This window comes from Lacerta agilis, chromosome 11, assembly GCF_009819535.1.
Source record: "Lacerta agilis isolate rLacAgi1 chromosome 11, rLacAgi1.pri, whole genome shotgun sequence".
NCBI lineage: Eukaryota > Metazoa > Chordata > Lepidosauria > Squamata > Lacertidae > Lacerta > Lacerta agilis.
In genome coordinates this window covers 28,228,599-28,256,281 of record NC_046322.1, presented here as the reverse complement: position 1 = coordinate 28,256,281, position 27,683 = coordinate 28,228,599, and the positions used below count along the sequence as shown (strand labels likewise).

General features: G+C 41.4%; 1 protein-coding gene across 2 annotated transcripts; it reads left to right on the top strand.

The window, feature by feature from the left end:
• On the top strand, positions 1–24,774 carry HMGCR (3-hydroxy-3-methylglutaryl-CoA reductase). Of its 2 annotated transcripts, none has more exons than XM_033163667.1 (20): positions 1–133; positions 4,020–4,207; positions 4,917–5,028; positions 6,471–6,558; positions 7,242–7,326; positions 7,843–7,948; positions 11,494–11,600; positions 13,130–13,246; positions 14,038–14,189; positions 15,340–15,584; positions 15,678–15,850; positions 17,420–17,614; positions 18,219–18,377; positions 18,514–18,671; positions 18,799–18,904; positions 19,932–20,102; positions 20,493–20,633; positions 20,724–20,882; positions 22,654–22,808; positions 22,896–24,774. In XM_033163667.1, exons 2-20 carry the CDS (start codon positions 4,043–4,045, stop codon positions 22,948–22,950), a joined length of 2,649 nt encoding a protein of 882 aa, XP_033019558.1. In that variant the 5' UTR covers positions 1–133; positions 4,020–4,042; the 3' UTR covers positions 22,951–24,774. The 2 variants fall into 2 exon arrangements, with proteins under 2 accessions (XP_033019558.1, XP_033019559.1); XM_033163668.1 differs by lacking the exon at positions 1–133 and adding an exon at positions 184–287.
• The last annotated feature ends 2,909 nt before the right edge of the window (positions 24,775–27,683 follow it).

The window sequence follows — 27,683 nt, the reverse complement described above, 5'->3', positions numbered from 1 at the left end:
GGTGTCCTTGCGTAGCAGGGAGAGCGGGCGCTTCAGTCTGCGGCATTGGAGCAAGGGAGAGAAAGAAAGCAGAGCAGGCCGACGGAGAAAGGAGTCTGCCGGTCTTGCCAACCCCAGCCGTTGCCTGAAGGAGGTACTTGGCCGCTACACGGGGAGCGTCGCCGCGCTGCGGGCAGAATTCTAGGCAGGCGCGCCGCGGGCAGCCTCTCCTTCCGCGCGGAGGGGGACCTTGTCCGCCTCCTTGCCTCCTTCATGAGGGAACGCCGAGGCCTCCGAAACCGGCTGAGGTGCCCGCCGTCTGTCAGGGTACCGTCGGCCGAACGATGGCAGGGCGCGCGGGGGGGGGGGGGGAGGGGAAGCCGAGGGTGTTGGCGCCGCTGACGGTTGCCCACCGGTCAGTCCCCGGCGAAGGAGGCGGAATGCCCTTGCCTGGCGGAGGTGGCCATAGAGGCTGGGATTTGGCGGTTTCCTCAAGGGGCTCCCTGGGCGGGGGAGACCAAAAGCACACGACGCAACTAACCGATCCCACCCCGGCCTGGGACTTCACGCAGGTGCTCGCCTGTTGTTTCCACCGGTCTCCCTCCCTGCTCCGTCCTTCGGGTCCTTGTCGGCAGCCGTCAGCATCTCGACGGTGGCCCTGGGAAGGAGGGCGGCGCGCGGGGGGAGGGGGGGAGGGAGCTGGTTCCTTGGCTACTACGGCAAGTAACATCGCGGAACGGCATTTGTTCCAGCGTTACGCATTCAGGCTGAGGAGAGATTACGATAACAAGCCAAAACCTCCCCCCAAAAGGAGCATCCTGAAACTGATCTTTGCACAGGAGGATGCGTTAGAGCGTAGCTGTTTCCGAAGGGGGGGGGGGCGGGCGGTGGCAGAAATCAGCTGCAGAGTTAATATGAAAACCCTATTAGCAACTATGGTTCAGATCGTTGCTGATCGCTTCACCACCCTCTCTATATTCAGCCTGGATTTTTCAGTATTTACGTAAGGAAGGATGCTTTTGGGGTGTGGTTGGTGGCAGCATATTTGCGGAGCAGTAGTGCTCAAGGTTATCCGATTACAGTATCGCTGTTAAGAATTTAGTTCTTTTTCACTGATTATTAGTGCATCTCGTTTAAAATGACCAGGTTCTTTCCATCAAGGACTGGCTTCGCTGGATTGCCTTGATAATTAATACTCGGAAGTAATACCGGTGAATTAAATAACAATTCACTGGTATTACTTCCTAGCACGTTTCCAAGCACTGTATTACTTTAATTTGGGAACAATTGGTGATAATTCCAATGCAATCATAATTAACGCCAACTTCATATTTATATATAAGTGACTATTATTTTGGAATTTCAATTTCCCCATAATCATGCTGAGTTTCTTGTGCCTAAGCAAAGTAGGAGACTGGAGTGGCTGCAGGGAGATACAAAAATGTATCTATGAATTTCTATACAAACTGCTTGGTCAGAATAAGTTGCTTTAAGTGACTTACTGAAAAGTAAAAGTGCTCAATAAATGGTACTCAAGGAAGGTTACTTTGTAAAGAGTAATATTTGCATGTGGGTTTATAAAGCTAAGTGAAATCTAAAATGCTTAGTCATATTCAGAGTACAGTATTATACAAATTAAATGAATAAACCAGTCACGTTCCTGGTTTCTTCAAGTTAGAACCTTCTAGAAGGTTTGAAGCTTTCGTCCCAGAACATATCACATTCTTTATTTGGAGACTTGGTATTTATTGAAGAGAGGATATATTTATCTTTGTGATTATGAAAAATTATGTTCAGTAGCAGAACCTCTCATAAAGGGGCAACAATAATTGCTTAAGGGAGATGAAGATCCTGTTTAATCTTTAATGGTCTGAGTGGGAAACTGTGCACTAAAATAAAACCTTTCTGACTCTTCAACTGACCACTATTTCAAACACTACTTCAAACTAATCATATCTGAGAGTGTGACTTGTTAGCATCCATACTTCACAGAAGACTTTAGGCAGTTATAATGAAAATGTCCAATATGAAATTCTGTACCACCTTTCTGAAAGATTAATGAAGATGTTATGTGATTGGTGATTCATATTTTTGAGAAAAGTTTATAGCAGCTAGTCTGGTTGATGGAGAATAAACCCAGATTGCTTGTGAATTTTTTGTTATGGCATTAATGGAGCAGAACTCCCACTTTGTCTTAATGTTTTGTGTATGTTGGCTTAAAATAGATTTAAACTTAAGAAGGACTGAAACAAAGTGATGAAAAAGTTCTACATGTCTCATATTTAAGTGCACTTAATATGTGCAGCAACCTATTTACATGTAGCATTAGTAGATCTGTAGCAGACTATGCTAACAGTATATTTGACAGGGCCAACATACGAGTATTGACAGAAATTAGGTTTGTTTTTATGAGGGAAAAGATCATATTTAAGATTCAGTGGGGACTTGTATTTTAATTTTGCCTATAAAGCCTAACTTTGAAATAGACACAGCATTATTTTTTATATAAGTTAACCTGTAAACTTTATGAAAATAGTTTTAAAACCCAGCATCATTTGAAAACTCTGCATAATAATTCACCCTTATAAATGAATTTGTAGGTCCACCCACCCACACATCTCTCCGTCAGTCATATGTGGCCTAAAGAAAATAACAACTGCTTTATATTGACCTCCTGAAGAGTTTTATAATGCTTCAGGTAGCCAGTTGAATGACTGTTTCATATTTTTCTTTCTTTATGAGGATGCAGTGAAAGTAGATGAACAGTTGGATACTGTTGATTGACTGCATATTACAGTACTTGAGTGTGATCAATACATAATGGAGTTCCTGACTACAGTATATGATTAAGTGACAGCCTACCTTTTGTATTGAATGGTGCTTACATCTGGTAACAACTTCAAGTAGTCAGGGCATGCACTCGGTCCTGCTTTAAGAATATGTCCTGCCCAACTCTCCAGAGAGTTTTTTGCCGCACCCCTTAACTAAGTGATGTGGCCCAACTTCTTTGGAGTCCTGGATGCTGTTAGGCGCTGTATGTCTTTACCTATCTTTTAGTGGTTGTGTGCTGTAGTTGCAGCCATCTCTAATAGGGAAAATGGACATAGAGTCTAGGAAGGCAGTACTGTATAAAGTAAACGCATGCAAGCGGTTATCAGAAAACTAATGTAGACAGTTACTGTGGCCTGCTCAGTCGTTTATCCTCAGGTGGCTTTAAAATTGGAGGTGCAAAAGCAGAAACAGTACATACTAGTCATGCAGTTGTGCACAATTAAGATTTCACAGAGGTATTTCAACTGAATTAATAGTGCAATACCGTGCTGTGCTTTGTGAAAGCTTTGTGTCCTGTTCCTTATAACAGAACAAAGGAAGGTGTTGGCACCATTTTGAAGGGTACATTTAGCAAGACTGTGTGTTGGCCTTCCTCATATATTGCAGGTGAACTAGCAAACCAGGCTGAAACCTTAGACTGTTTCCCTCATTTGAATGACTGTTACATCGGAACACATCTCAAGTAGTGCAGCATATGTGTTGGCACTGTTGCTTCAAACAGGTGAGGCACCACAGTACAAGCAAGGAAATAATTTCCTTTGCAAAGCAAATACATTTTCTACTTTCACAGAGACATTAGGCCCTATGTGCCAGAGAGTCCATAGATAAAATTGACAGGGAGCTGGACAAAATGACTTTTTGAAGATCCCATCCTACTCTGTTATTTGTTGAAGAGACTATGTAAGGCACAAGTGCTGAGGAGTTTTGCCCATTATTGCATCAGTTGCACTTGCTGGGTGGAGGAAGAACCTCTGTGTGACCTAGCAGGATGCTGCTTAAAGTTTCTTGAAGCATTCTTAGATGGAAAGTGTTCTCAAGTCTTTTAGAAGGCAGGAGTTTCTGTAGTTATTTTTCTGTTTTCATGAATTAATGCTTTAAATATCATGGGTATGATGGCTGAGCCATTGTGGAATTCCTTAAAATTTCGACTTTTACCTGAGCAAAAAATTTACTATACTGTATTTTTGTTTCTTTGCATTTTGTCTTAGATTTGGGAAAAGAACTTTTGAAAATGCTGTCCAGACTCTTTCGAATGCACGGCCTTTTTGTGGCTTCACACCCATGGGAGGTCATAGTGGGAACTGTAACTCTTACCATCTGTATGATGTCCATGAAGATGTTCACTGGTAATGACAAGATCTGTGGCTGGAATTATGAATGCCCCAAATTTGAAGAAGTAAGAAGTTAAATTTATTATTTTAAATACTACTTGTCAGTATAATCATCTTATTTTAATTAAATGTTGCTTCACTGAAGTTATCAGTTGACTAATTTACATAGATTTCATTCTCTTCTGTTTTGGAGGACTAAATATATCAGTAGATTGCAGTATAGGGAGCGGGTAGCAATGTGATCCAAACCTCTGAGCCTCTAGGGCTTGCTGATTGGAAGGTCAGTGGTTTGAATCGGTGCGACGGGGTGAGCTCCCATTGCTCTGTCCCAGTTCCTGCAAACCTAGCAGTTTGAAAGCATACCAGTGCAAGTAGATACATAGGTACTTCAGTGGCAGGAAGGTAAACAGCATTTCCATGCGCTACGGCACTTATCATGGTGTCCTGTTGTACCAGAAGCGATTTAGTCATGCTGGCCACATGATACGGAAAGCTGTCTGTGGACAAATGCCAGCTCCCTCGGCCTGAAGTGAGATGAGCACTGCACCCCATAGTCGCCTTTGACTAGACTTAACTTCCCAGGGTTCCTTTACCTTTTTTACCTTTAGACTGCAGCTTTTCATGTAGTAAGTTGTGAGTTGTAGCGATTAGTGAAATGCAGTATACTTACTTGTCAGATAAACACCTAAAATACTGATATGAGTTTTCCAGAAATGCAGTTTTCTTACAATTTTTTATTTTGAAAATGCACTTAATTATATTTCTTTCTTTCAGGACGTTTTGAGCAGTGATATCATAATCCTGACAATCACACGCTGTATAGCAATCCTTTATATATACTTCCAGTTTCAGAATCTGAGGCAGCTTGGGTCAAAATATATTTTAGGTAAGATAAATTGATTTATATAATTATTAATGTATGTCAGTAAAAACAAACAAACAAGCACCCAAGTAAATGAAGGATAATAACTTATTCCTAAACACATGTACCCTGAACAATGCATAAAAACAAGTTTGTGTATGGGGATTTCCCAGATTGGTGCCAGCATAAGTAAAATTTGGGCCATGAACACGCAGTGGAGCAAGAAAATTGCCAGTATTAGAAGGACTTCTGTCTTGTTTATGACCTGGGGCAGGTCCTGTTTGGGGATCAGCACCAATCTAACAGAGAAATGTGCAGCATACAGCACACAAAATATTTCTCAAGTGGGTTGAATTCATATTTCACTTTAATATTTCAACTTTCACTCATGCAGGAGGAAGGGGGTTAGGAGAGGCAATTTTTGCAGATTGTTCCTTCTCTTTGAAGCTCCCTGAAAATATGTTATAGGGTTGGAGGACCCTTCAAAACAGCATGAAAGGCAGTGCAGAGGTTATTGGTGAAAACTGCTTGAGCCCCATTCTCCAGCAGGGGGCCTCCATAGGCTCTTCGTGTCTTCTGTAAATTGAAGGACCCCTGTCCCAGATGGGAAACTGGATCCATTCAGTTATATTTTACAACAGTTATTCAAGATAATAAATGTTGAAATAACTGAGGAGAACCTAAGGACTTCCATTCCTGCCAACAGGAAAAATCGTGCAAGTGCAATTTAGCATGTGATGATTTCCATTGCTGAGAGCTGTGGAAGCTGCATGTAAATGTTCTACTGATTAACTGTACTTTCCAGAATACTACTGATCTAGCCAACAGGACCCATTTGCAATGGAAAGGGAACCCACCGTCTACTTGTAAATGAGAAAATGTAAGGGATAGATTGGCAGACGACTACTGGTGGTTTGGCAGTTCTAGCTGAAGAGGGATAAGAATGCATCTTAATGTCCCAGCATTTTAGTCAGCAGGATAGTATCCTTGTAACAGATTTTGCCCCCAACAGGTCAGGAACTCAATCCTATAATCTAAAGAGACTGGCCTAAATTTCCAAGAGCACAATGCATATGGGCAGTTCCTACTGGCCACAGGGCAAATTCAGTGCTATGTCCTGCTTCCCAGCTCTGTCATTGACTAGACAGCTTGCCCCAAATATCTTTTATTTGAAATTAAAGAAACAGAGATAAAGCATTTTATACTCTGGATTCTTCCTTAGAATTACTAATATGAGACCAGAATGACAGAAGCACATGGATAAATAGAACATTATCTTTTTGCTCACATCTGTCCTAAATGTAACATGAAGCAAAATGGTGTAGCAGTTTCACAACAGAATCCAATGTATCTATGCTTTCTGCAAAGGGAAGGATTTGGATTAGGTTTAAAGTATTATTTTGTAAGGAAGCGTGTTTGTATTTGTTTAATGTTTTACATAGACTTTTCCTTTTTCATTTTGGTAGGTATTGCTGGGCTCTTCACAATCTTCTCGAGTTTTGTCTTCAGTACAGTAGTGATTCATTTCCTTGATAAAGAATTGACGGGCCTGAAGTACGTATTATTCATTGTTGGGTTTTTTGAAAATATACCTTCATCTATTCAGGAGCCAGTTTTTTGACAGTTGACCACCCTAGTCTTGAAATTAAGAATTGGAGAGATGGAACAAAATAGGAGGGCACTCCAGAAGTCTTCAGGGTAGCCTCATCTCATTCACATGAAGAAATTGTACATGCATCCTTTTATGCTGCTTCTGGCATGGCCATCCTTTCATGTGAAATTATACAACAGAGGTCTTCGGGATTTAATTCCCCTTCTGTGTATTTTCCTTTCAGATGTTGAATGCTAGACCCAAAAAATATGATTGACAGGCTTCCACAGAGATTTCCTCTTATTTCACTTTCAATGCTGAAAGAGTGCTTTCTTCCCCCTCCAGTATTCTTTGTGCCATTGTTGCTGTTACTCTGTGATCTCCAGGCAACTTTAGCTCTGCCTATATTATCCATTCTTCATGCCTTTTATCTATCCAATATAGACAAGTGAAAGATCAAGTATGTTGAGTGTATCCAAACAAATACATGCCACATAAACTGTTTAATGGGTATTTGAAGTTTAAGGAATAAATCATAACTAATTCTGGTATAGGTTTTGGGCTTGTGTAATTGGGATTGTTTCTTAAGATGTGGGGTTTTTTGTTTCTGTTTTGCATGTCTATAATAATTTTTGTATCTTTTCAGTGAAGCTCTGCCATTCTTCTTGCTTCTGGTTGACCTCTCCAGGGCCAGCGCATTAGCCAAATTCGCGCTCAGTTCCAATTCTCAGGTCAGCCAACCATTTGATAAAGAACATTTTGAAATAGGGTTTGCACACAATGATATTCTGAGAACAAAGTCTTTGGGACAATTTGGAAGCAAATCTTCGCACCTCTGCTTAAACATGAGCTTGTATGAATTTTGATTAGGTATTTCCTTTACATGATATTTAATCTCTATCGTAAAAGTATGTTGTTGCAGCAACTGTCTAAACTTAAATAAATTCAGTTTTGAGGGAACTTGGGATACAAAACAATCTTTTCTATTTTGCTTGCTTCTTAATTACCATCCACCAATGCAATTGGCAAACACAATTTTTTCAACCTGTAGTCCGGCAACATCTTGAGGACCACAGGTTCCCCAGATCAGATTTACAATTCCCATATTCCCTGATCATGTTTACTGGGGCTGATCCCTGGTCATGTTTACTGGGGCTGATGGGAGTTTGAGTCCAATATTTGTAGGACCACAGTTCACCCAGCACTGTTGTACATTAACTAATTTAATTTTTTTCTATTTTGTATAGGATGAAGTAAGAGAAAATATTTCACGTGGCATGGCTATCCTGGGCCCTACATTTACACTTGATGCTCTTGTTGAATGTCTTGTCATTGGCGTTGGAACCATGTCTGGTAAGCTGAGGAATTTTGAGGAGCACAACAAAAAGCTTAACAAGTTTGTTCTCCTGTCATATGTCTGTTATGAATGAAGTCTCTCAGCCCCACTCACCTCACAGAGTATTTGTTGTGGGGGAGGAAGGGAAAGGAGAATGTTAGCCGCTTTGAGACTCCTTCGGGTAGTGAAAAGCGGGATATCAAATCCAAACTCCTCCTCCTCCTCCTCCTCCTTCTTCTTCTTCTTCAAGTGAATTTGTGTGCAGAACATAAGCACCCTTGATTCATTCCTTTCTCTTCCCTTAACGCAGAGGTAAAAAGGTAAAGGTACCTCTGACAGTTAGGTCCAGTCACGGACGACTCTGGGGTTGCGTGCTCATCTCCCTTTACTAGGCCCTCACTATACAGCTGGTCACATTTTTTGCAACAAAGGCAATTATCATCTTAAGGAAATTATTTGGCACAGGTTCTTTGTAACCATTGCATGTGCCAAGGTGTTGCATAGGAATTTTGCACATTTAATAGTTAAATATTGCATAATTGAATATTTTCTATTCCGCCAAGGCCATCCATGCAATTTACATCTCCCACAATGGTCTATTGATGTTTGTTTTTCATTTTGCTTGTTTTTAGCTTTTTATGATATTGTTTGGTTTTATGTTTTTATGTTGTAAACCACTGTGATATATTTTTATGATACAGCAGTACATAAATATTTTTACATTAAAAAAAGTTTTTAAGTGTCATCCCATATCCATAACTATAGTCAATCCTCATTTTGTGAGGATTGCTTGGGGTTTTTCTTCTGAACCCCCATGCATAAGTCGGCCCTTTGGGGGGCTATTTCTGGGTTCAGTACTGTGCACATGTGCAAGATCGCGTGACATTCAGACACACCTAAACCAGGAGTTGCCTCTATGTGGTCATTATATCATAGTGAACAAAGAGATTCTTGAAGAAGTCAGAATTAATTGGTAGACGCACTAGTTAATAATTGAACTTCCTTTTACATTCCGGTAGTATCTGTTGGCTAATCTTAAAATTATTCTTGTTGTTTTGTTTTTCTTAACCTGTACCCATAAGATGGGATTTGTTAGCTTATGCTGCCCATGTTTCTATACATACCTATGTTAACTGCCAAGCTCATGCTCATAAATTTGTAATATGTTTGGGTGAATGAAGAGCCTGTTTACATGAGCAGAAAGGCACTTCTGCTTAGAGAAGATGTGTGATTTTCAGCTTGGCTCTCCCCTCCCATCTCCCTCCAATGCCGTATAGCACCCTATCACTCTTTGGCAAAGCTAGGAGCTACTGTATGGACGGAGGGGGAGGGGAAGACCTCCTTTCATGAACAGAACTTACTGTAGATTTAACCTATTGTTTGAAATGCCTTGGGACGCGGGTGGCGCTGTGGGTTAAACCACAGAGCCTAGGGCTTGCCGATCAGAAGGTCGGCGGTTCAAATCCCCGCAACGGGGTGTGCTCCCGTTGCTCGTTCCCTGCTCCTGCCAACCTAGCAGTTCGAAAGCACATCCAAGTGCAAGTAGATAAATAGGGACCACTCTGGCAGGAAGGTAAACGGCATTTCCGTGCGCTGCTTTAGTTTGCCAGAAGCGGCTTTGTCATGCTGGCCACATGACCCGGAAGCTGTACGCCGGCTCCCTCGGCCAATAAAGCGAGATGAGCACCGCAACCCCATAGTCGTCCACGACTGGACCTTTACCTTTTCCTTGAAATGCCTTTAAGACTGACCAACAGCTTTCTAGGGTACAGCTTGTAAATCCTCAGTCTTCCTAACCTAAATATGAACAGAAAGTACCAATTTGCAATAGATATTCAACAGTGTGGTGTAGCAGCAAAAGAAAGCTTATGCAGTTCTAGGCTGCATCAACAGAAGCATAGTATCCAGGTCAAGGGAAGTAATAGTACCACTTTATTGTGCCTTGGTCAGAATCAAGCTAGAGTACTGTGTCCAGTTTTGGCCACTACACTTCAAGAATGATATTGAAAAGCTGGAATTTGTCCAGAAGGTGACAAAGATTGATAAAGAGTCTGGAAACCCAAGCTTTATGAGGAATTGTTCAGGGAGTTGGGTATGCTTAGCCTGGAGAATAGAAGATGGAGTGTTAATATGGTAGCCATCTTCAGATATCTGAAGGCCTGTCACATGGAAGATGGAGCAAGCTTGTTTTCTCCTGCTCCAGAGGGTAGGACCTGAACCAATGGATTGAAATGACAAGAAAGGAGATTCCCATTAAATGTTAGGTAGAACTTTCTGCTGGTAAGAACTATTTCAAAATGGAACAGACTGCCTTGGAAGGTGGTGAGCTCTCCTTCATTGGAGGTGTTTAAGCAGAGGTTGGATGGCCATCTTTCAGGGATTCTTTACCTTGATTCCTGCATTGCAGGGGGTTGAACTAGGTAACCCCCTCCCTCTAGTTCAGGCATGGCCAAACTTGGCCCTCCAGCTGTTTTGTGACTACAATTCCCATCATCCCTGACCACTGTCCTGTTAGCTAGGGATGATGGGAGTTGTAGTTCCAAAACAGCTGGAAGGCTAAGTTTGGCCATGCCTTGGCTCGTCCCTTGCAATTGTACAAGTCTGCGAAAGCAAATATGGAGGGAAGGACACACACACTTTGAATTTGATTGGGGCAGCAGATCCCTTTCTCTGTGAGCCACATGCTTCATTCTAATTTCTATTTATTGAGAGTAAGTGTTTTTATGACAAAGATGGCGCCGAGGTAAGACACTCTTATCGGAGCTCAAAGAAATCTTCAACTATAAGCCTTTGTTGTTGGTCCTCCCCTTCTGTTTCTCTTAGCCTTCACTTCTCTAAATCAAAGGTGAAGCTGTTGTATTTTTGAATACTTTGACTGCCCTGGTGCCGTGTTTTTATCTTAATGAAGTTAAGTAACCTACCTGGCATCCCCGCCCGGGCTTCCTGTTGACTCCTCGCGTCAACTCGTTCCAAGAATTTTTAGGGACTTTGACCTTGGCTTCTTTTGACTCTAACTTTTGAAAACTCGGGGCTTTTGGCTCCCAAGGCTATCAACCCACGGACTCCTTCACCGCTTCTAAGTCCTTCGACCCCCTCAGCCTCCAGTTATTTTCAACAAGCTGAGTGAGAAGGAGAGGAAGAATTACTTCAAAGGAGTGCCCTAATTGGACTCAGCCTTAAATTCCTCCTGAATTTCATGTATCTCTTATTATCTCACAACTTAAAACCTCTGCTGCAGTCCACTTAAGACCGACTGAGATTGTGACTTGGAACCCTAATATATAAACATATAAATAAATGTGGCTTGGGATTATTCTAGCTTCACATTTACTGATGCCAGCAGACTTTTAAAAATTGCTGGTCATGAGTAGCAAGCTGTGTGTTATTTCCAGTAGGAAGAGTGATTATAAGGAAGCTACTTTCTTCTCACTTCTGTCCATTTTGTATTGAGTGCATGTGCCGCAGTGTCTAGAGGTGTGCTTGTATGCCTTTTAAAATCCATATGAAAATACAGTGGGGGGAATCAGGGATTCTAATTGCTTGATATTTGTCTCCCTAACAGGAGTAAGACAGCTTGAAATCATGTGCTGTTTTGGCTGTATGTCTGTCCTGGCCAACTATTTTGTCTTCATGACATTCTTTCCTGCATGTGTGTCACTGGTATTGGAGGTAAGAGCGTGCCAAAACCATCACTGATATAACCACCAGCAATAACTATCTACTTTCTAGGATTGATGTCTTATTGTTCAAGTGTAATTGAGAGCCAGAAAATGAAATACTTTGTAATTAAATGGGCTTAAAATATTGGAGAAAATAAGCCTATGGGGATCTGGGAAAAACTGGAATAAAAATAAACATTTTCTTTAAATATGGCGAGAGAACTTTTAAAATTTTGACAGGATGGTATATGTCTCTAGTTTTGATCAGTAAGAAATAATGTTTTCTGGAAATGCCCCAACTCCATCTACCCCACAAAAACTCTTCATGTACTGTATGATGTTTTAGCAGAAAAGCTTCTAGGATTTAGGTCAGGATTGTGGAACCTTTGTCCCTCCAGTTGATGGGAATTATACTTCAACATCAGTTAGGAGAAATGCTCCCCATAACTGATCTAGGTTATTCATTTCCATTATTGTGCTATATAATGCTATATATACAAATATGTAGGTGTCATACTGTTCCCTTTGTTGTTAAAGGGGGGTTGAGTAAGGTTTTTTTTTAAAAAAAAAAAAAAGATTATTTTGAAAATGGTTTTTGTTCCAAGAAAATTTATTAAAAACAAGGGGAAATCATTTGTATATGTGCCAGTCACTGGGATTTCCTCTAGCAATTGAAATTTATGGAAATTGCACAAGAGCATTCTGTAGCTGTTGCTCCTGATAATTTTAAAGAGCATAGTGCAAGAATACTTAACAGAGGAAACAATCCAATATGGGCTAATAAAATGCTGTAATTTATTTTGAAGATTCTGTGATCTGTGAAGAGTTAAGGTTATAACCACAGGCATTAATAAACTCATAGCTTTGTTATAATTATGATTCATATTGCAGTTGTCAGACTGTATGTTTGTAGCATAGTTAGAATGCAACAACTAATATTTTGTTACCCTGTTACAGATTTTTTTTTTAAAAAACCCAATATGTAAACTCTTTTTTTCTTCCTTATTTCATATCTTATAAATAGTTAGAGGATAAATGCTTCTTTATTTTGGTCTCACCTCCATAAGCATATCTAATCTTCACTAGCAGAGGAAGGGGGAGTGGAGGGGGCGGGGCAGCCCTGGGGCTGCAGGGCGCCCTCCAGCACGGGGCATGGAGCAGGACACTGGTGCGTGGCCTGCAGGGCACTCCAGCCACCTTCTCTCTCCTGGCTGCTCTCCAGCTGAGGGGGAGGCGGCGAGTGGACTCTGTGCAGGCTCCAAGCAGTGCGCCTCGCCCCTCATGCACAGCACATGCTTGCTTGCTGCCACAGTCACCCGACCGGCTAGCTACATCGCTGCTAATCTTTATAATATTTAGGAGAGTTAAAAGCCAGTTACACAAGCATCTTTACCATTGTTTCTATTTTGAAAAGTTAAACTTATGTTTCACACACAGAGATATACACAGTTGTATACCTTGTAATATGGTCCTGTGCAAGAGACTTCTGGAAACTTGTTTTTCAAATCTATGTTGTATATATATTATTTATTTCTGCAGCTTTCACGAGAAAGCCGTGAAGGACGTCCCATATGGCAGCTTAGTCACTTTGCTCGTGTTCTTGAAGAAGAAGAAAACAAACCTAATCCTGTAACGCAGAGAGTCAAAATGATTATGGTAGGTTGTTGCTTTTCATGAGCACTCCAAGTAGTGAAACAGATTTGGTTTGATTTATTAATTTAAAAAATGTTTACCACTTAATATAATAAATAAATTAAGAGGTTTACAATAAAAATTCCATAAAGTTGAATTTATCCAAACTGGATAAAGACAAGATTAAAGAGTCCAGGAAAACTTGAGTATAAAATTTTAAGAGGTATTTAAAGTGCATTGAGTTCCCCCAAATGTAACAGATTCAGTTGCCATGTAATTTGACTATTAGCATCCTGAGTATGACATGCAAGTTGAAAAGAAAAAAGGAACATGACCATTTGGGCTCAAAGCCTGGTAGGAGACCAAACTCCAGTGATTTCTATTCCTCCTCCCTGGACTTGGAATGTGTAGCCGGAATTAAGACTTTGTGTTGCATTAATCAGGAGGGCACTAGCCATGCTGACTACAGCTTTTTAAAATGAACAACATTATTTCTATTGACTTCATTTTTTAAATCTTACAAATTTTCAACTTTCTCAAAGTATACAAAGAAAGAAATAATAATAAGTAACAGGACACAAATGCCTTGTAGTAAGCTACAGCTTTCAGTAGACTCACTGAAATCAGTGGACTTAGGTTCCTGAGGATGACTAACATTGGATATCACCCTCCCCAAATACACTATAAAGGAGGACCATACATGAATATTTATTTGGAAGTGGTACCTACCATTTTCTCATCTTTGTGTTTAATGTTGGCTTTGGTGCAAAGCCCTTGGTGAGCTGACCAATAACAACTGATTTCTTAAATTTAAGTCTCTAGGTTTGGTTCTTGTTCATGCTCACAGTCGTTGGATAGCAGAGCCATCTGCTCAGAACAGCACGGCAGAAATTTCTATGGGACTGGATGAAAATGCACCAAAGAGAATTGAACCTAATGTTTCTCTATGGCAATTCTATCTTTCTAGGTATGTTTCGCATAATGTTGCTAATCAGTATTCCATTGCATCTACCATAAGAGTCACTGGAGGATGGCACACATGTTGAGTTTAAAGGATTTGGACAGTTACATTTTTTCCTGGGCCTAATCCCAATGTGAATAATTCTGAGTGTTGAAATTATTTATATGCTAGCTATGCTATTCAAATAAGTGCCACACTTTACCTATGGCTGATATATATGCTACTATTGCAGCCTGATAGCTGCTTGAGTGGTAGTATCCCAGGCTGCTGATAATTGTACTCAGGGTTCACGTGATTTGAGATGGTTGCTTCCCATGACACTACTGCATGCCTACAGGAAAGGATAGACAGTAACCATATACCCTTTCCACCTGTTTCTTGTGTATCAAAATTATCTCTGAAGTGTAGAACCTGATTGTGCAGAAGTGGGTCCTAGGCCACAGTGGTAACATGAACCTTCCTGTTAGTAATAGGGAGATGTATCTTGTAGTTTAGGGAAATCAGCTCACTTGTCATGAATGATTTCATCTGTTACTTTGCAAGAATCTCCATCATTTGTTAATGTTTATTAAATGTAGAAAGCAGGAGTACGTGCTTGAAATTTGTGAGGGGTTACGGTGTAACTAGCATATATTAAGTGACTATGCTGTCTTGCAGAACGTAACAAGTGCTTTGGTACAGAAGGAGGAAAAGCTTATATAGCACCATCTATGTATTTAGTGCTTTACAAAGTATGGGATTGACTGGTCCCTATCCTAAGGAGCTCACACTCTAAAAATAAATATAAAGGAAAACAAAGGAAGTGGAAGGAAATGGTAGCAGTGGTAAACAGTGCAAGAATATTCAGTTACTCCCTGTACATGAACCTTGTCTTGTCTTCAGGAAAGTATCAAGACCCAGGGGATTGTTCCAAAGGCTTCATAGAAGAAGTGAGTTTTGAGGAAGGATTTGCAGCAAGTAAGGGATGAGGTACCACTCAAGCAGTCCCAGGAATCAGCAGGTGTAGTAGGAAGTATTTGAGTGAAGGGAAAGAAAAAAGGGACAGGTGGAAGTTTAAAAAGCAGGATTAGCTAAATTTCCTTTACTTAAAGCACTGTCATGCATGCATTCTTAACAGTGAAGTAGGTAATGTAGTCGACTTCTTTAATCTTTCTAGGATGGCCAGTATGGACATCGAGCAAGTTATTACACTTGGGTTAGCTTTCCTCCTTGCTGTCAAATACATCTTCTTTGAGCAAACAGAGATGGAATCTACACTATCGTTGAAGAACCCTATAACATCCCCACTAGTGATCCAGAAAAAAAATCCTGAACACTGCTGCGTAAAACAATCTGTGCCTTTAAAAACTAATCCCAGCCCCAGAAAAGTAGAAAATCTTCCACTTGCCAAAAACAGAAAAGGTAACCTTTTAGTATTATCTTTTTTAGCAATACAAACAAGTTGTTGATGAAACTGCCCGCTCCTCAAATTTCCAATGTTGGTGTTCTCTGCAGATGAAGTTAAAATGCCTGTCCTACAAGAATCTCCATCGAAGGCCACATTTGTGGTTGGTAATTGTACTTCTTCAGAAACTTCCCCAGTGAGTGACAGCAAATATCCTGGAATTGAATTGCCTAAAGAGACACGCTCTGTTGAGGAATGTCTGGGTATATTTAAGAATGATAAGGTAAGAAAGGAGAACTATGGAATCACCTAGTACTTTAAAGTTGTTCAGGATCTTTATGCAAAAACTATTATTCAGTAATATTTGGGTGTGGGTTATTCACAACTTCTATTAACTGGAGTGCACTGTGCTTATACATGTCAACTTTGTGAACGTAACATGCAGAGTAAATTTGGAAACTTTCTGCTTTTTCTTTTTACTCATGCTGATTTATAGTCATTGAAATGATCAGGAATGGGTAAAAATTGGATTGGCTTCAGAATGGATCCAGTCTTACTCTATCATGAAGGGAAGTGTGGCGCTCTAGCAGAAAACGCCTGCTGAAAGTGAATTTTTCAGATTTCCTCTTCCCCACTGCCACTTCCCATCCTGTTGTGTGGGGTTCCTCTGACCCCCCAAAACAGCTTTTAGGGGACATAGTGGGAATTGGGGGAAACTGCCCCTTTTTCTGTATGTTTTGGTAACTTGCACCCAAAATTAAAGGGAAACCTGATACCTGGGCACAGAATGTGGCTTTCTAGGTCTCTCCTTCCAGCCCTCAGGCCTCTCCATTGACTCTGCTCTGTGCCTTCCTCAAGCCCTTTTGTCTTGCTGGAATGTGACACTGCATTATGATCATGCCTGTTGTTTGCCTCAGTGGAGTATGGAGACATGTGTTGTGGTGGTGTGTAAAAACATGTTCAGTAATTTGCATGGTTCGAATGTAGCCCAGTGTCCAAAGGTCAGAGTCACACCTGTTGCTCCATTCATTTTAGCCGATGGCGCCACCTACCACTGGCATGCCCCCCCCCCCGTTGCCTCAGGGAGAAGCTAACCTTTGAGCTGAAAAAGGTTTCCCTCCCTTGCCTTAATATTTTTCAAAGGCCTGGGTATGAGCAATACAAATGGCCTGCTCCCCAGAATAATATTTTTCAAAATTTATTTTACACTCGAGCTGTTACACTTCAAATTTCCATCTCTTCCTCTGTGACCTCCCCCACCAAATCAATGGCAATCTTTTTAAATATTGGTAAGAGCCTCTAAGCTTACACTGGCTGTATAAAAGCGTTCATATTGAATCTTGGAAAGTATAAATTTCCATTGTGGTTCCACTGTTAAGATCATTAGATTGACTGTAGCTGAGTGTGTTGCAGATAAAACCATTCTATATGTTCCTCCTTGTTTGAAATCTGGAAGAGAGGCTTTGCTCTGGTTTCTAGCTTATGTCCGAAGTTAAATACCTCCTTAAAAGGTCAAGAAGTAAGAGTCTATATTGCCACCTTGGAATTTATGGCATGCTGAAAAGTAAAGTTCTTGCTTTCCCAGTCTTTACTGGCAGCTAAAATTCTAGCTATTACATGGCTTGATACATATGGACTTACAGACTTGTTTTGCGGAAGAAACATTGCCTTTGCCTAGTCCCAAAAGACCAACAAAGATGAAGTCAAGAGCAAATTTTCCTGGAGGAGTGAATCTCTTTTGTTGGACTTTCAACTAATTCTCTGCTTAATTGTAGTTCTGTTGCCTCAAGCAAAGAGGCAAACTGTAAATACTTTTTAAAAACGAAGTTACCAAATTATTTCTTTCCTCTAGATGGGTGCAAAGTTCCTTTCTGATGCTGAGGTCATTAGTTTAGTCAATGCAAAATATATCCCTGCCTATAAGTTGGAAACTTTGATGGAAACTCAGGAACGTGGTGTGTCGATTCGCAGACAGATGTTATCCCAGAAGCTTCCTGAACCTTCCTCCCTACAGTGTCTTCCTTATAAGAACTACGATTATTCTTTGGTGAGCACAAGTGGGCGAACGTAACTGTGTGTAAACATTTTTTCTTTTAACAGAGGAATTCAGTGTTCCAAACTTCTTGATTTGGAGTCTAGGATAATGAGTTTGGTCAGTAATAGCTATGAGTTCTCAGCCTGTGGTAAATGAGAAAGGAGAGCATCGGGTATAGCTAGTGGTGGACATTTTGTAAAGTCAGTGATGGCGTCTCCTTGGGTTTTTTGTTGCTTCTGTAACCTTCCCAGCCTGTTTCAGCATCACACAAGTGCCTCATCCCTGTTTGTAACAAGTATGTGATCGTATACATTTTTAATTTGCTTGTTTCGTAGAACAAGAGAACAACTTGTTCTGCACTCATCTTATTACCAAGATTATAGGGGAAAGTATGCAGTGTGTGTGTGTGTGTTTTGTTACTGATGTAGGAAAACTGCCTAAGTTACTTGACAGTCACATTGAATGAGAGTGAAAGAAAATTGTTTTACTCTTTGTAACAAGTTACTTTAAATATCAAACATTTGAGGTTTTAAAAATAATTTTGATAACTATGAAATTTCTAATTTTCGAAAAATGTGTTGATGGTTACATCTTAAATGTTGGCTTTTTTGTTAAGGTGCTGGGAGCCTGCTGTGAAAATGTGATTGGATACATGCCGATCCCTGTGGGAGTGGCAGGCCCCCTTCTTCTGGATAAGAAAGAATTTCAAGTTCCGATGGCAACAACAGAAGGCTGTCTGGTGGCAAGCACAAATAGAGGGTGCAGAGCAATATGTGTAAGTATTGATTACACAAGCTGTGTTGGCCAGGCACCTTTTAAGCAGCTACTATGAAACAATAATTACTTGTTTGTTGAACCTGCATATTAACCAGCCACTCACCCTACCATTTGGGGTTTTTTTTTGCTTTCAGCTTGGTGGAGGTGCCAATAGCCGCATTCTGGCAGATGGAATGACACGAGGGCCTGTTGTAAGGCTGCCCACTGCCTGCCAGGCTGCCGAAGTGAAGGCTTGGCTGGAAACCCCAGAAGGATTCAAGATAATTAAAGATGCATTTGATAGCACAAGCAGGTTAGCATTTTCTATAGCTAGCAAGAGGGAGGCAGGAGGGAATCTTAACGTTGTTGTTAACAGTTGAAAGTCATGCACCCAAAATATATTATGAGACGGGATGTAATCTAATCAACCTTCGTTATAGATTTGCCCGTCTGCAAAGGCTTCAGATTGGTTTGGCTGGCCGCAACCTTTATATTCGCTTCTCGTCTAGAACTGGTGATGCAATGGGAATGAACATGATTTCGAAAGTAAGTTCCAGGATTTGTTCTGTGCATTTAAACAATTATTTCAAAATTATTCAAGCCCTTTTCTAGGAAACTCTTGAGGGATAAGAGAAAAACAATACTGTATAAGGAATCAGGATTCTTGTCCCTTATGCATATGCATACACATCTTTCTTGTGTGTGAAAGCGTTACACTAATAAAATGGTATTGTAGTCCAATTAAATGAAATATCTCTGATCAGGGAATCTCCCTCAGGACATAAAGGATTCTCTGAAACAAATTGCTTTGTATTATCTTCAGTTCCTAGTTGATAAAATGGAGAGGGGTCACAGTTCTCTTGCAGGGCAAATGAAATGTGTGGTATTTGAACACTTGTTCTAAATAGTTCAAAATGAACTGTTCTTGAAATGTGTAGTGGTATGATATCAGTATAGATGCTGTTTCATTATGGTTCTGTGCATAAGTTAACTCCTTCCAGCTCCACATCATTTTATCCCTGGGCCTCTCTCTTATTTATCTCTCCCACCCCTTTCCTGTTTTTTTTTTCCATCTGCAACTGCCCTGTCCTTCTAGGGGATACCCAGTGGCTGATTTTCCATTGCTCACTTTGCTCTTCCTCTTCCTCTTCTGTTCTTTCAAACACTCACAATTGCTATCAGGATGGAAGGGGGATGGGTGCAGAGAGAAAAGCACAGCCAGAAAGGAGCTAGGCCTAAGGAGGCACCTGATGTTTCCTACAGAGGCTATTTAGGTCCACAGCTGGCCATGGAAGCAAGCTGATAATCTGATAGCTTCCCAGGCATTGCCCTGATGCCCATGGGGACGGTATTGGTAACCCTGGAATGATGTGCCTTGCACATGGCCTCTCGAGTTCAGTTCAAATGTTACTTAAATAGTTAACAAAAATTCTGTATGTATTTTCCCAGTTCTACTGTCAAGTGTCAGCAGCAATTCTTTTGAGACAAGAGATCAATGAGAACTGCAACGCTTCATGGCTGGTGTTCAGTAAATAAATTTTCACTCTTTTTCCCTTTCCCTTTTTTCAAACAGGGCACTGAGAAAGCACTTGCAAGGCTACAAGAAGAGTTTCCTGATCTCCACATTGTAGCTGTTAGTGGTAATTACTGTACAGATAAAAAACCAGCTGCAATAAACTGGATAGAGGGGAGAGGGAAGTCTGTGGTCTGTGAGGCAATCATTCCTGCAAAGGTTGTAAAAGAGGTGAGTACATGCTGTGTGAGCCAACACTCCAGGATTCAACATGTTTGTTAAATGGCTTGTGTTGAATTCATTTTCAGATTATCACTATTTTCAATCTTTTATCCTGTTCAGAGTAGCTTGCCAGACTGCCTGGCTATAGGTCTGTGAGGAAGAAGGGTGGGGTAGAAGTTTTAAAGATTAGTAATAATGTAGTGGGCATATTAGATCTCCCTTGGAATTCTTAGCTTCCTACACCCTGTGATGGTGATATTTCAGGTGGGGTGGAGAATTTAGGTTTTGTTTCCCCCCCCACAGCAATTGCATCTACATAATGAGTTTTATCCCTGAGTAGCAGAGAATTACTGCTTCAGCTTCTGAGAAGTATAACAGTATTTTGTGGGCTTGTTCTAGGTACTGAAATCTACCACGGAAGCCATGATTGAAGTCAATATAAACAAGAATTTGGTTGGTTCCGCAATGGCTGGCAGCATCGGTGGCTATAATGCTCACGCGGCAAACATTGTCACTGCAATGTATATTGCATGTGGGCAGGTATGTTAGCCCTTGACTTAAGTGTATGCGAGAGATTGTGCAGCTGAAACACTCCTATGCTAAAACTGAAATTTTCTGTACTGACTGTAGGATGCAGCACAGAATGTTAGCAGCTCGAACTGCATCACACTGATGGAATCAGCTGGCCCTACCAATGAAGATCTATATATCAGTTGCACAATGCCCTCAATCGAAATTGGAACAGTGGGTGGAGGAACCAATCTTTTACCACAGCAGGCTTGTTTGCAGGTATGAAGCAGCAAAAGAAAGAAAGCTGCTAACCCAGAACCATACTCAGATCTGTATCGTAACTGCATTTAGGGAAGTTTTTAATGTTTGATATTGTATCGTGCTTTTAATATTCTGTTGGGAGCTGCCCAGAGTGGTTGGTGAAACCCAGCCAGATGGGTGGTATGTATAAATTAATAAAACAACAGCAGCAATAATAATAAATTGCAGGGTGAGCAATCTTTTTTGCCACGTTGGCCTCATGTGGGTGGGCACTTGGAACCTTCTTGTCAATGTCAAGAATACAAACACCCATTCACACCACACCTCTTGTCTCCAATCTCACACTTTCCTGGTGCTCAGCTGGCCAGAGTGACAAGAAAAATCAAGGTCCTTGTGCTGCTATCTTAGCTGCATTGGAGGATGAATAATTTTCCTGCCAGCCAACTAATAGCTTCCCCCAATGCTCAGCTAAGTGCAGCTCTCCAGGGTATCACTCACGGTTGCTTCACATCGTTATGCCTTCATTAGAGCTAGGTTTCATGTTTTTCCATCGAACGTGCTGAGTCATAGATTTACTAAGGGCCAAGTTTCTCCTATGTGTGCCTGTGAAAATAAATCAACTGAATCTCTACAGCATGTAATGTTCAATTGCCCTATGTACAGATCGATATGTGCCAGTATATTAAATCTGATAATTCAGTCCATTGCTGATAAGCCAGTTGACCTACGTCTTGCTTGGGTTCTCCAAGATGTGGACCCTTATATAACTCTACAGGTTGCTAGATTCCTAACAGCCGTCATCTCGCACAAGAGACAAAATGGGATGTCAGCCGATTACTGATAATTAGATATGTTTTTCAAAAATAGAATTAGACATTGGTTTTAGTTTTGGGTGCCTAAATTTTAACCTTAATTCTTTTTTAGATACGTTTTATCGAAGTGATAATATTGGTCCCTGTGAGTTGTGTTATTATATCCGCAGCCTGTATTGGGTCGTCGTTTTAATTGATTTTATCTGATTTTTGATTGACTGCTTGTTTTGTATTATATAATTGTATTGTATGATGGGCGCAAATGCCGAATAAACATCTATCTATCAGGGTTCATTGGGCTGCACAAAGAGCAGCTGATAGCACTATGTGGACTGCAAGTTGCCCACCTCTGTTCAGAGGCCATAGTTAAATTTGTTCATGTTTTGCAATTTGTAACCCATGTACTGTGCCTGCAAACCCACATTTATCCCACTATTTCCTGATTATTACTGTTCTTTTCATGGCTAGGATAAACTTCTCATGTGTACCAATGAAAAAAACATGTATGCCTGTCACTCACATGCCTGCATTTAAAGCAGAGCATGTGTGAGAAGAACACTTGTAATCACAGAGCCCTTTACCTTTGGGAGAGATGAAATGTTTCACTGGTTTCTTAAATGTAACATAAAGCATGCATAGTTTTTCTTCCCTCCCTCTCTCCCACAATAAAATAAAGTAAAATAAAAACATCAGTTTAGGCTCTACAGGTCAGACACTGATAACATCACTGTTCAGTCCACTGTGACAACATTGGCTCTCCCAAGATCCCATGCAGAGCTCTTTCCCTGAGGTTCTGTTAACCAAAAATGCCAGATATTGAACCTGGGACTTGCTGAGTGCAAAGCCTGTATTCTACCACTGAGTTGTCAGCTCTGCATTATGCTTTCTGTGTTTTTGAGAGAACCTTAGGTTGTTCATGCCTTGAATATAACCTGTTTCTGCCTGGCTTCTAAAGTAGTGTCTCCTCTTGCTTACAGGTGCTGGGGGTTCAGGGAGCAAGTACAGAGAACCCTGGAGAAAATGCCCGTCAGCTTGCCAGAATTGTGTGTGGCACAGTAATGGCAGGAGAACTCTCTCTAATGGCTGCTTTAGCTGCTGGGCATTTGGTCAAAAGCCACATGATCCACAACAGGTGAGAAAGAAATTGTGCCCCACCAACTAACAAAATACAATGTGGAAATCAGGACATACCTGAATTTGTTTCTGTTGTTTTTAATAGGTCAAAAATTAACCTCCAAGATCTCCAAGGAACTTGTACCAAGAAAGCTGTTTGAGCATTGGCAAACTTGGAGCAAAGCATTGCTGTGGCTGTTTGACCAGTGAAAAGAAATAACACATTATCTGTGAATTTTGGAAGGAAGATAAATCTTCAGTGCAGTGAATTCTTGGAAATACACTTGAAAGAGGATCAGTGGACATATAGGCATCCCACAGCTTCCTGGATCCTTAGCCCCTTTGTCTGCCATAAAAGGATGCTTCTCTGTGGGAAATGCTTCAGATAGTTCTTAAATGGGACTATGAATAAGCTAGAGTCATACACTTTATAGAGTGAGGCTCCTTGTAGTCTACTCAAGTTATTCAAAAGTGTCTGCCTTTTGTCATTTTTGAGGTGAACATAATTTGACTAGTGTACTACTGAGAGATAAGTTCAGTAACTTTTTGTTTTAAACCAGTCTACTCCATTAGTTGCCTTGCAATGTCCAATGTGATCACTGTTTTCGGGTTAACCTGGAGTGTCATGCATATAAATCTGCAGCAAGAACTAGCCACCAGTAAAACTCCTTTGGAGCAAGAGAATAGCCAGCTCCACCAAATTAATCACTTTTCAGAAAATTGGGGGATGGAGAGGGGTTTTAGAATGGCTTGTTGGCGCTTTCATATGTTGTGACTGTTTTCAAGTCTCATCTAATTGCTTATCACAAAATCCTTACTTTAGTTTTATTCAAAATTTTAAGCCTAGAATTTGGGTGTTGGGATAATTTCACTGAGTCACAATAGTTTTTAGAAGTCTCTATTTCAGAGTGCTTTGCATTCTGTTGTGTATAATACAGTTTTTAAACGTTCATGAAAGTATGCAACATTTCGGTAATACAGACATGTGAAGTTAACAGGCATGTTGTTCAGAGACTCTTATCTTTCACTCGGGTGAGAAACTTTGCAGAACAAGCCACTGGGAAGTTCTCCTGGGCTAGCCCTGTGGAAATGATGGGCAGCTGCTCTAGACAGTGGTTCCTATTAAGTTCAGTGGTGCTTTCCCTGGGAGAATGTCATAGTGAACAGCACCCCTGGTAAAGTTTAAAAGGAATGGTTTCAAGCAAGTCAAAAACATGTTTACACAATTTCTTAATAATCACTTTTGAATATGGTGTGCACTTCTGCAGGAATAGGCGTGTATCTCAAGATGAGAGAGCGGTTAAATTAATACTACTCGATTACTTATTTAATATTTCTTTTCCTGAAGAAATTGTAAGGGGTGTTTTTTTTAGCAAGTTATAAATGTTTTTTTTTTAGCAAGTTAAAGTTGCTTATCACTTCTTGAAGACTACTAACTACAGGATTTGAGATGAGAGAAGAAAAGCAATTCCATCCAAGGTAGCTGCATTCCAGGGAAGTGCACTCAATGCTACACAGGAAAACTTGTTGGAAGACTATAGATGGAATGATGGCTCACTGTTCCAAGTTGGCTCAAAGGACAATTTGAGGGCTGGGGTCTTCGGCTTCTCATTGGAACTCATTGTGATTGTCCCTTTTTGTGTGGTACTCTTGTTTGTAGTACTTTGTTAATAGGTTATAGAGCTAATGCAAATCAACACCTATTGCTAGGTATGTGCTACAGCTACTTGTAAATAGCATCATGAATGTCCATATCCTTACAGTATTGTTGTCCAGAAGTTACTGTTTTTTCTTATTTATGCAGTTTGACCTTGCTTTGATTATTTAATATGACACTGAGCTAGCAATAAATGGTTTGTTCAGTGCTTATTTGGGTGAATGTAACTGATGTTCGGTCTTAAAAAAAAACCATTTTGTACTATTGCAAAATTGTGTACATTTTGGTACAGATACTTTTTCAGTTTCAGTAAAACAATGCAAAAACACCTATGGGAAGTTGTGTTTCTAAAAACATCTAATTGCAGACATCAGTAGCACAGTATGTTGACTCCAGTTTTTGCACTACAAGGCTTTTAGAGAACCCTGGTTCCCAACATGATTTGGGGTGGCAGGAGAATATATATTTATTTTTGTAATACACCCCACCTATTAAAGTTCTCAAGGTGCCTTACAGTATATTTAAAATAAAACAAAACAGACAATATTAAGTAATTACTTGGGTGAGACAAAGGTGCGTATAGTGCGCTTATGTGTGCACGTGCGTACACACACACACACACAAAATGTTTTCAGATGTTCCAATGGCCATGACAGCTGAATCTCCTGGCCTGGAACTGATGTGGAAGCAGTAGGCGTTGGAACCCTCACAGCCCACAGTTTCCTCTTTGAGCTCATAATAGCTTGCAGCTTTTCTCTAGTGCCAGAGGGCACCAGGCATTGGGGGAGCAGTGGTGTTAGAAGCCCTTCTCCCTGCCTCACTGCCAGGTCCTGAGAAACCGCTTGAGGCAAGACCCTTCCAGGGAGGAAGAAGAGGAAGACAATATAGATTTACAACAGTGGTTTGCAGGAGGTCACAGCTCAGAGGCAGATGAGGGGAAACAAGAAATAATGAGAGAGGAGGAACAGACAGAGGCTGAGCAGCAGCTGGCTGACACTTCACTAGAAAGCATCCCAGACCCACCATCTCCCAGAACCCGGCAAGCCTTAAAAGTAGTAGAGCAAAGAACTCGAGGGCATTTAGCAGCACCCTACAGGAGATTATAATCTTGACGAATGAGGAAGTAGGAGAGAAGGTGGGGTGGAGATTCACTCAGGACAACACTGTTATCAAAGAGGCTGGGTTCTATAGCCTCTCTCTGTAAAGTTTGAAATAAAAAGGACTGTAAGAAACTTCCTTGTCTTTATAATTTCCTGGGCAACCAGCCGAGAGCCGCTGACAGCCCTCTGACAGATTGTCCCGGTCAGGGCGACCAGTTTTGCTCTGGGCCCTTGTCCCTCATGGCTGATGAAAACTAGCAGAGGGGACAGTTGGCTGGGCCAGGGAAGTGATAAATGCCTCCTTGTGAGAGTGGGTGGTCCCTGTCTGCTTGTAGGAGGCAGCAGTAAAACCACTCCTAAATAAACCCTCCCTGGATTCAGAAAATCTTAAGAAACTACTGGTCAGTTGCCAAGCTCCCCTTCTGGGGCAAGGTTCTTGAGCAGGTGGTTGTGGGCCAGATTCAGGTGCTCTTGGAGGAAACTGGTTTTTAAGATCCATTTCAGTTGGGGTTTACTTCTGGTTTAGGCACAGAAACTGCTTTGGTCTCCCTGTATGATGACATCTGTCAGGAGAAAGGGGAAATGTGTCCTGTTAATTCTTCTCAGTCTCTGAACAGCTTTCTGTACCATCAACCATGGTATGCTTCTACAGTGGCTGTCTGAGTTAGTGATGGGCGGCACCACTAATGGGAAGTTGTTTCATGCTTGGGGAGTGTTATTTGGTCCCATGGAGCCTTCAATTTGAGGTTCCGCATGGTTCAATTTTATCAGCTGGGGCGGACTTCAGTGGCTTACTGGAGCAAGACATTTTGAGTATACTGCTCCAATCGACTGCACTAGCTGCCAATTTCTGGGCCCAATTCAAAGTGCTAGTTTTGAACTAAAAATCCTTAAATGGCTCTTTTTGGTGTGGCTCCTCCCTCAGAGGTCCAGAGGATGGTGACATGAGAATGGGCCTTTTCAGCCATGGCTAGGGCCATACCTAGGAGTTGATTTGGTAGGCCTTCACAAAGGGCATAGGCCCAAGAGAATGCAAAAATCACACCTCTCCATTCTGGCTTGGAATAGCTAGAAGACCTCCCTCCCTCCCACCCGTGCCCTCCCTGAACCACTTCTCCACTGCTCTGGGTGGCCAAGCGAGGCATGCAAGCTCCTCTGGGCTCCTCGGTGTAGGATCTGGTCACTGGCATGGGCCTTCACAACAGACCTGCAACACAACACACACACCCCTCCACTTGGCTGGTGGTGCTATTAGAAGAACAAGTGGAGCATCCAGAAGGGCTCAGAGGAGAAAAAAGATGGAGAGAGCAGGCAAGTGATGCAGGGGGAGGAAAAAGGGAGGGAGCAGAAAGAAAGCTAGTAGAGGAAGCAAGCAGGCAAACAGATGGCTGGACATAGGAGGAGGAGGAGAGGCGGAGCAGAGCAGACACGACTCCAATCCCAATGGCCCTGCAGGAAGTCATTGGCAGAGTGATGAAAAGCACACTTTTTGAGTTTCTGGTCCATGGTCCCTCCTGGCTTCAGAGACGCCAATATAGCTCCTTGCCAAACACCACTGGAAGTGGGTCCCCATTTGTGGAGTGCTCTCCCCACGGAGGCTCGCCTGGCACCTTCCTTACATATCTTTAGGCGCCAGGCGAAAACGTTTCTGTACAGCCAGGCCTTTGGCTGCTTAACGTTCTATGGCCTTTAAAATGTGTTTGTAGGAGGAGGGTTATTGGTTTGTTTTTGTTTTACTATGTATTTTGTGTTCTGAAGTTGTATTTTTATGTTGTGAACCTCTCTGTGATCTGAGGGCGGTATACAACAATATTTCTCCAATGAAAATAGGGACATCCTATTCCATCATCACCATCACCATCACCATCATAATTTATTTATATTCCACCCATTAAACATTAAAAAACCACCCCTATACAGAGCTGCCTTCAAATGTCTTCTAAAGGTTATATGGTTACATATTTCCTTGGCTCAGGGGTTGCATAACTCCATTCCCTCCAACATTTTTCTGATGAAAATAGGGACATCCTAAGGAAAAGCGGGACATTCTGGGATCAAATCAGTAACTGGGATGGCTTCTGCAAATCCAGGACTGCTCCTGGAAAACAGGGACACTTGGAGGGTCTGTTGTTGTTGT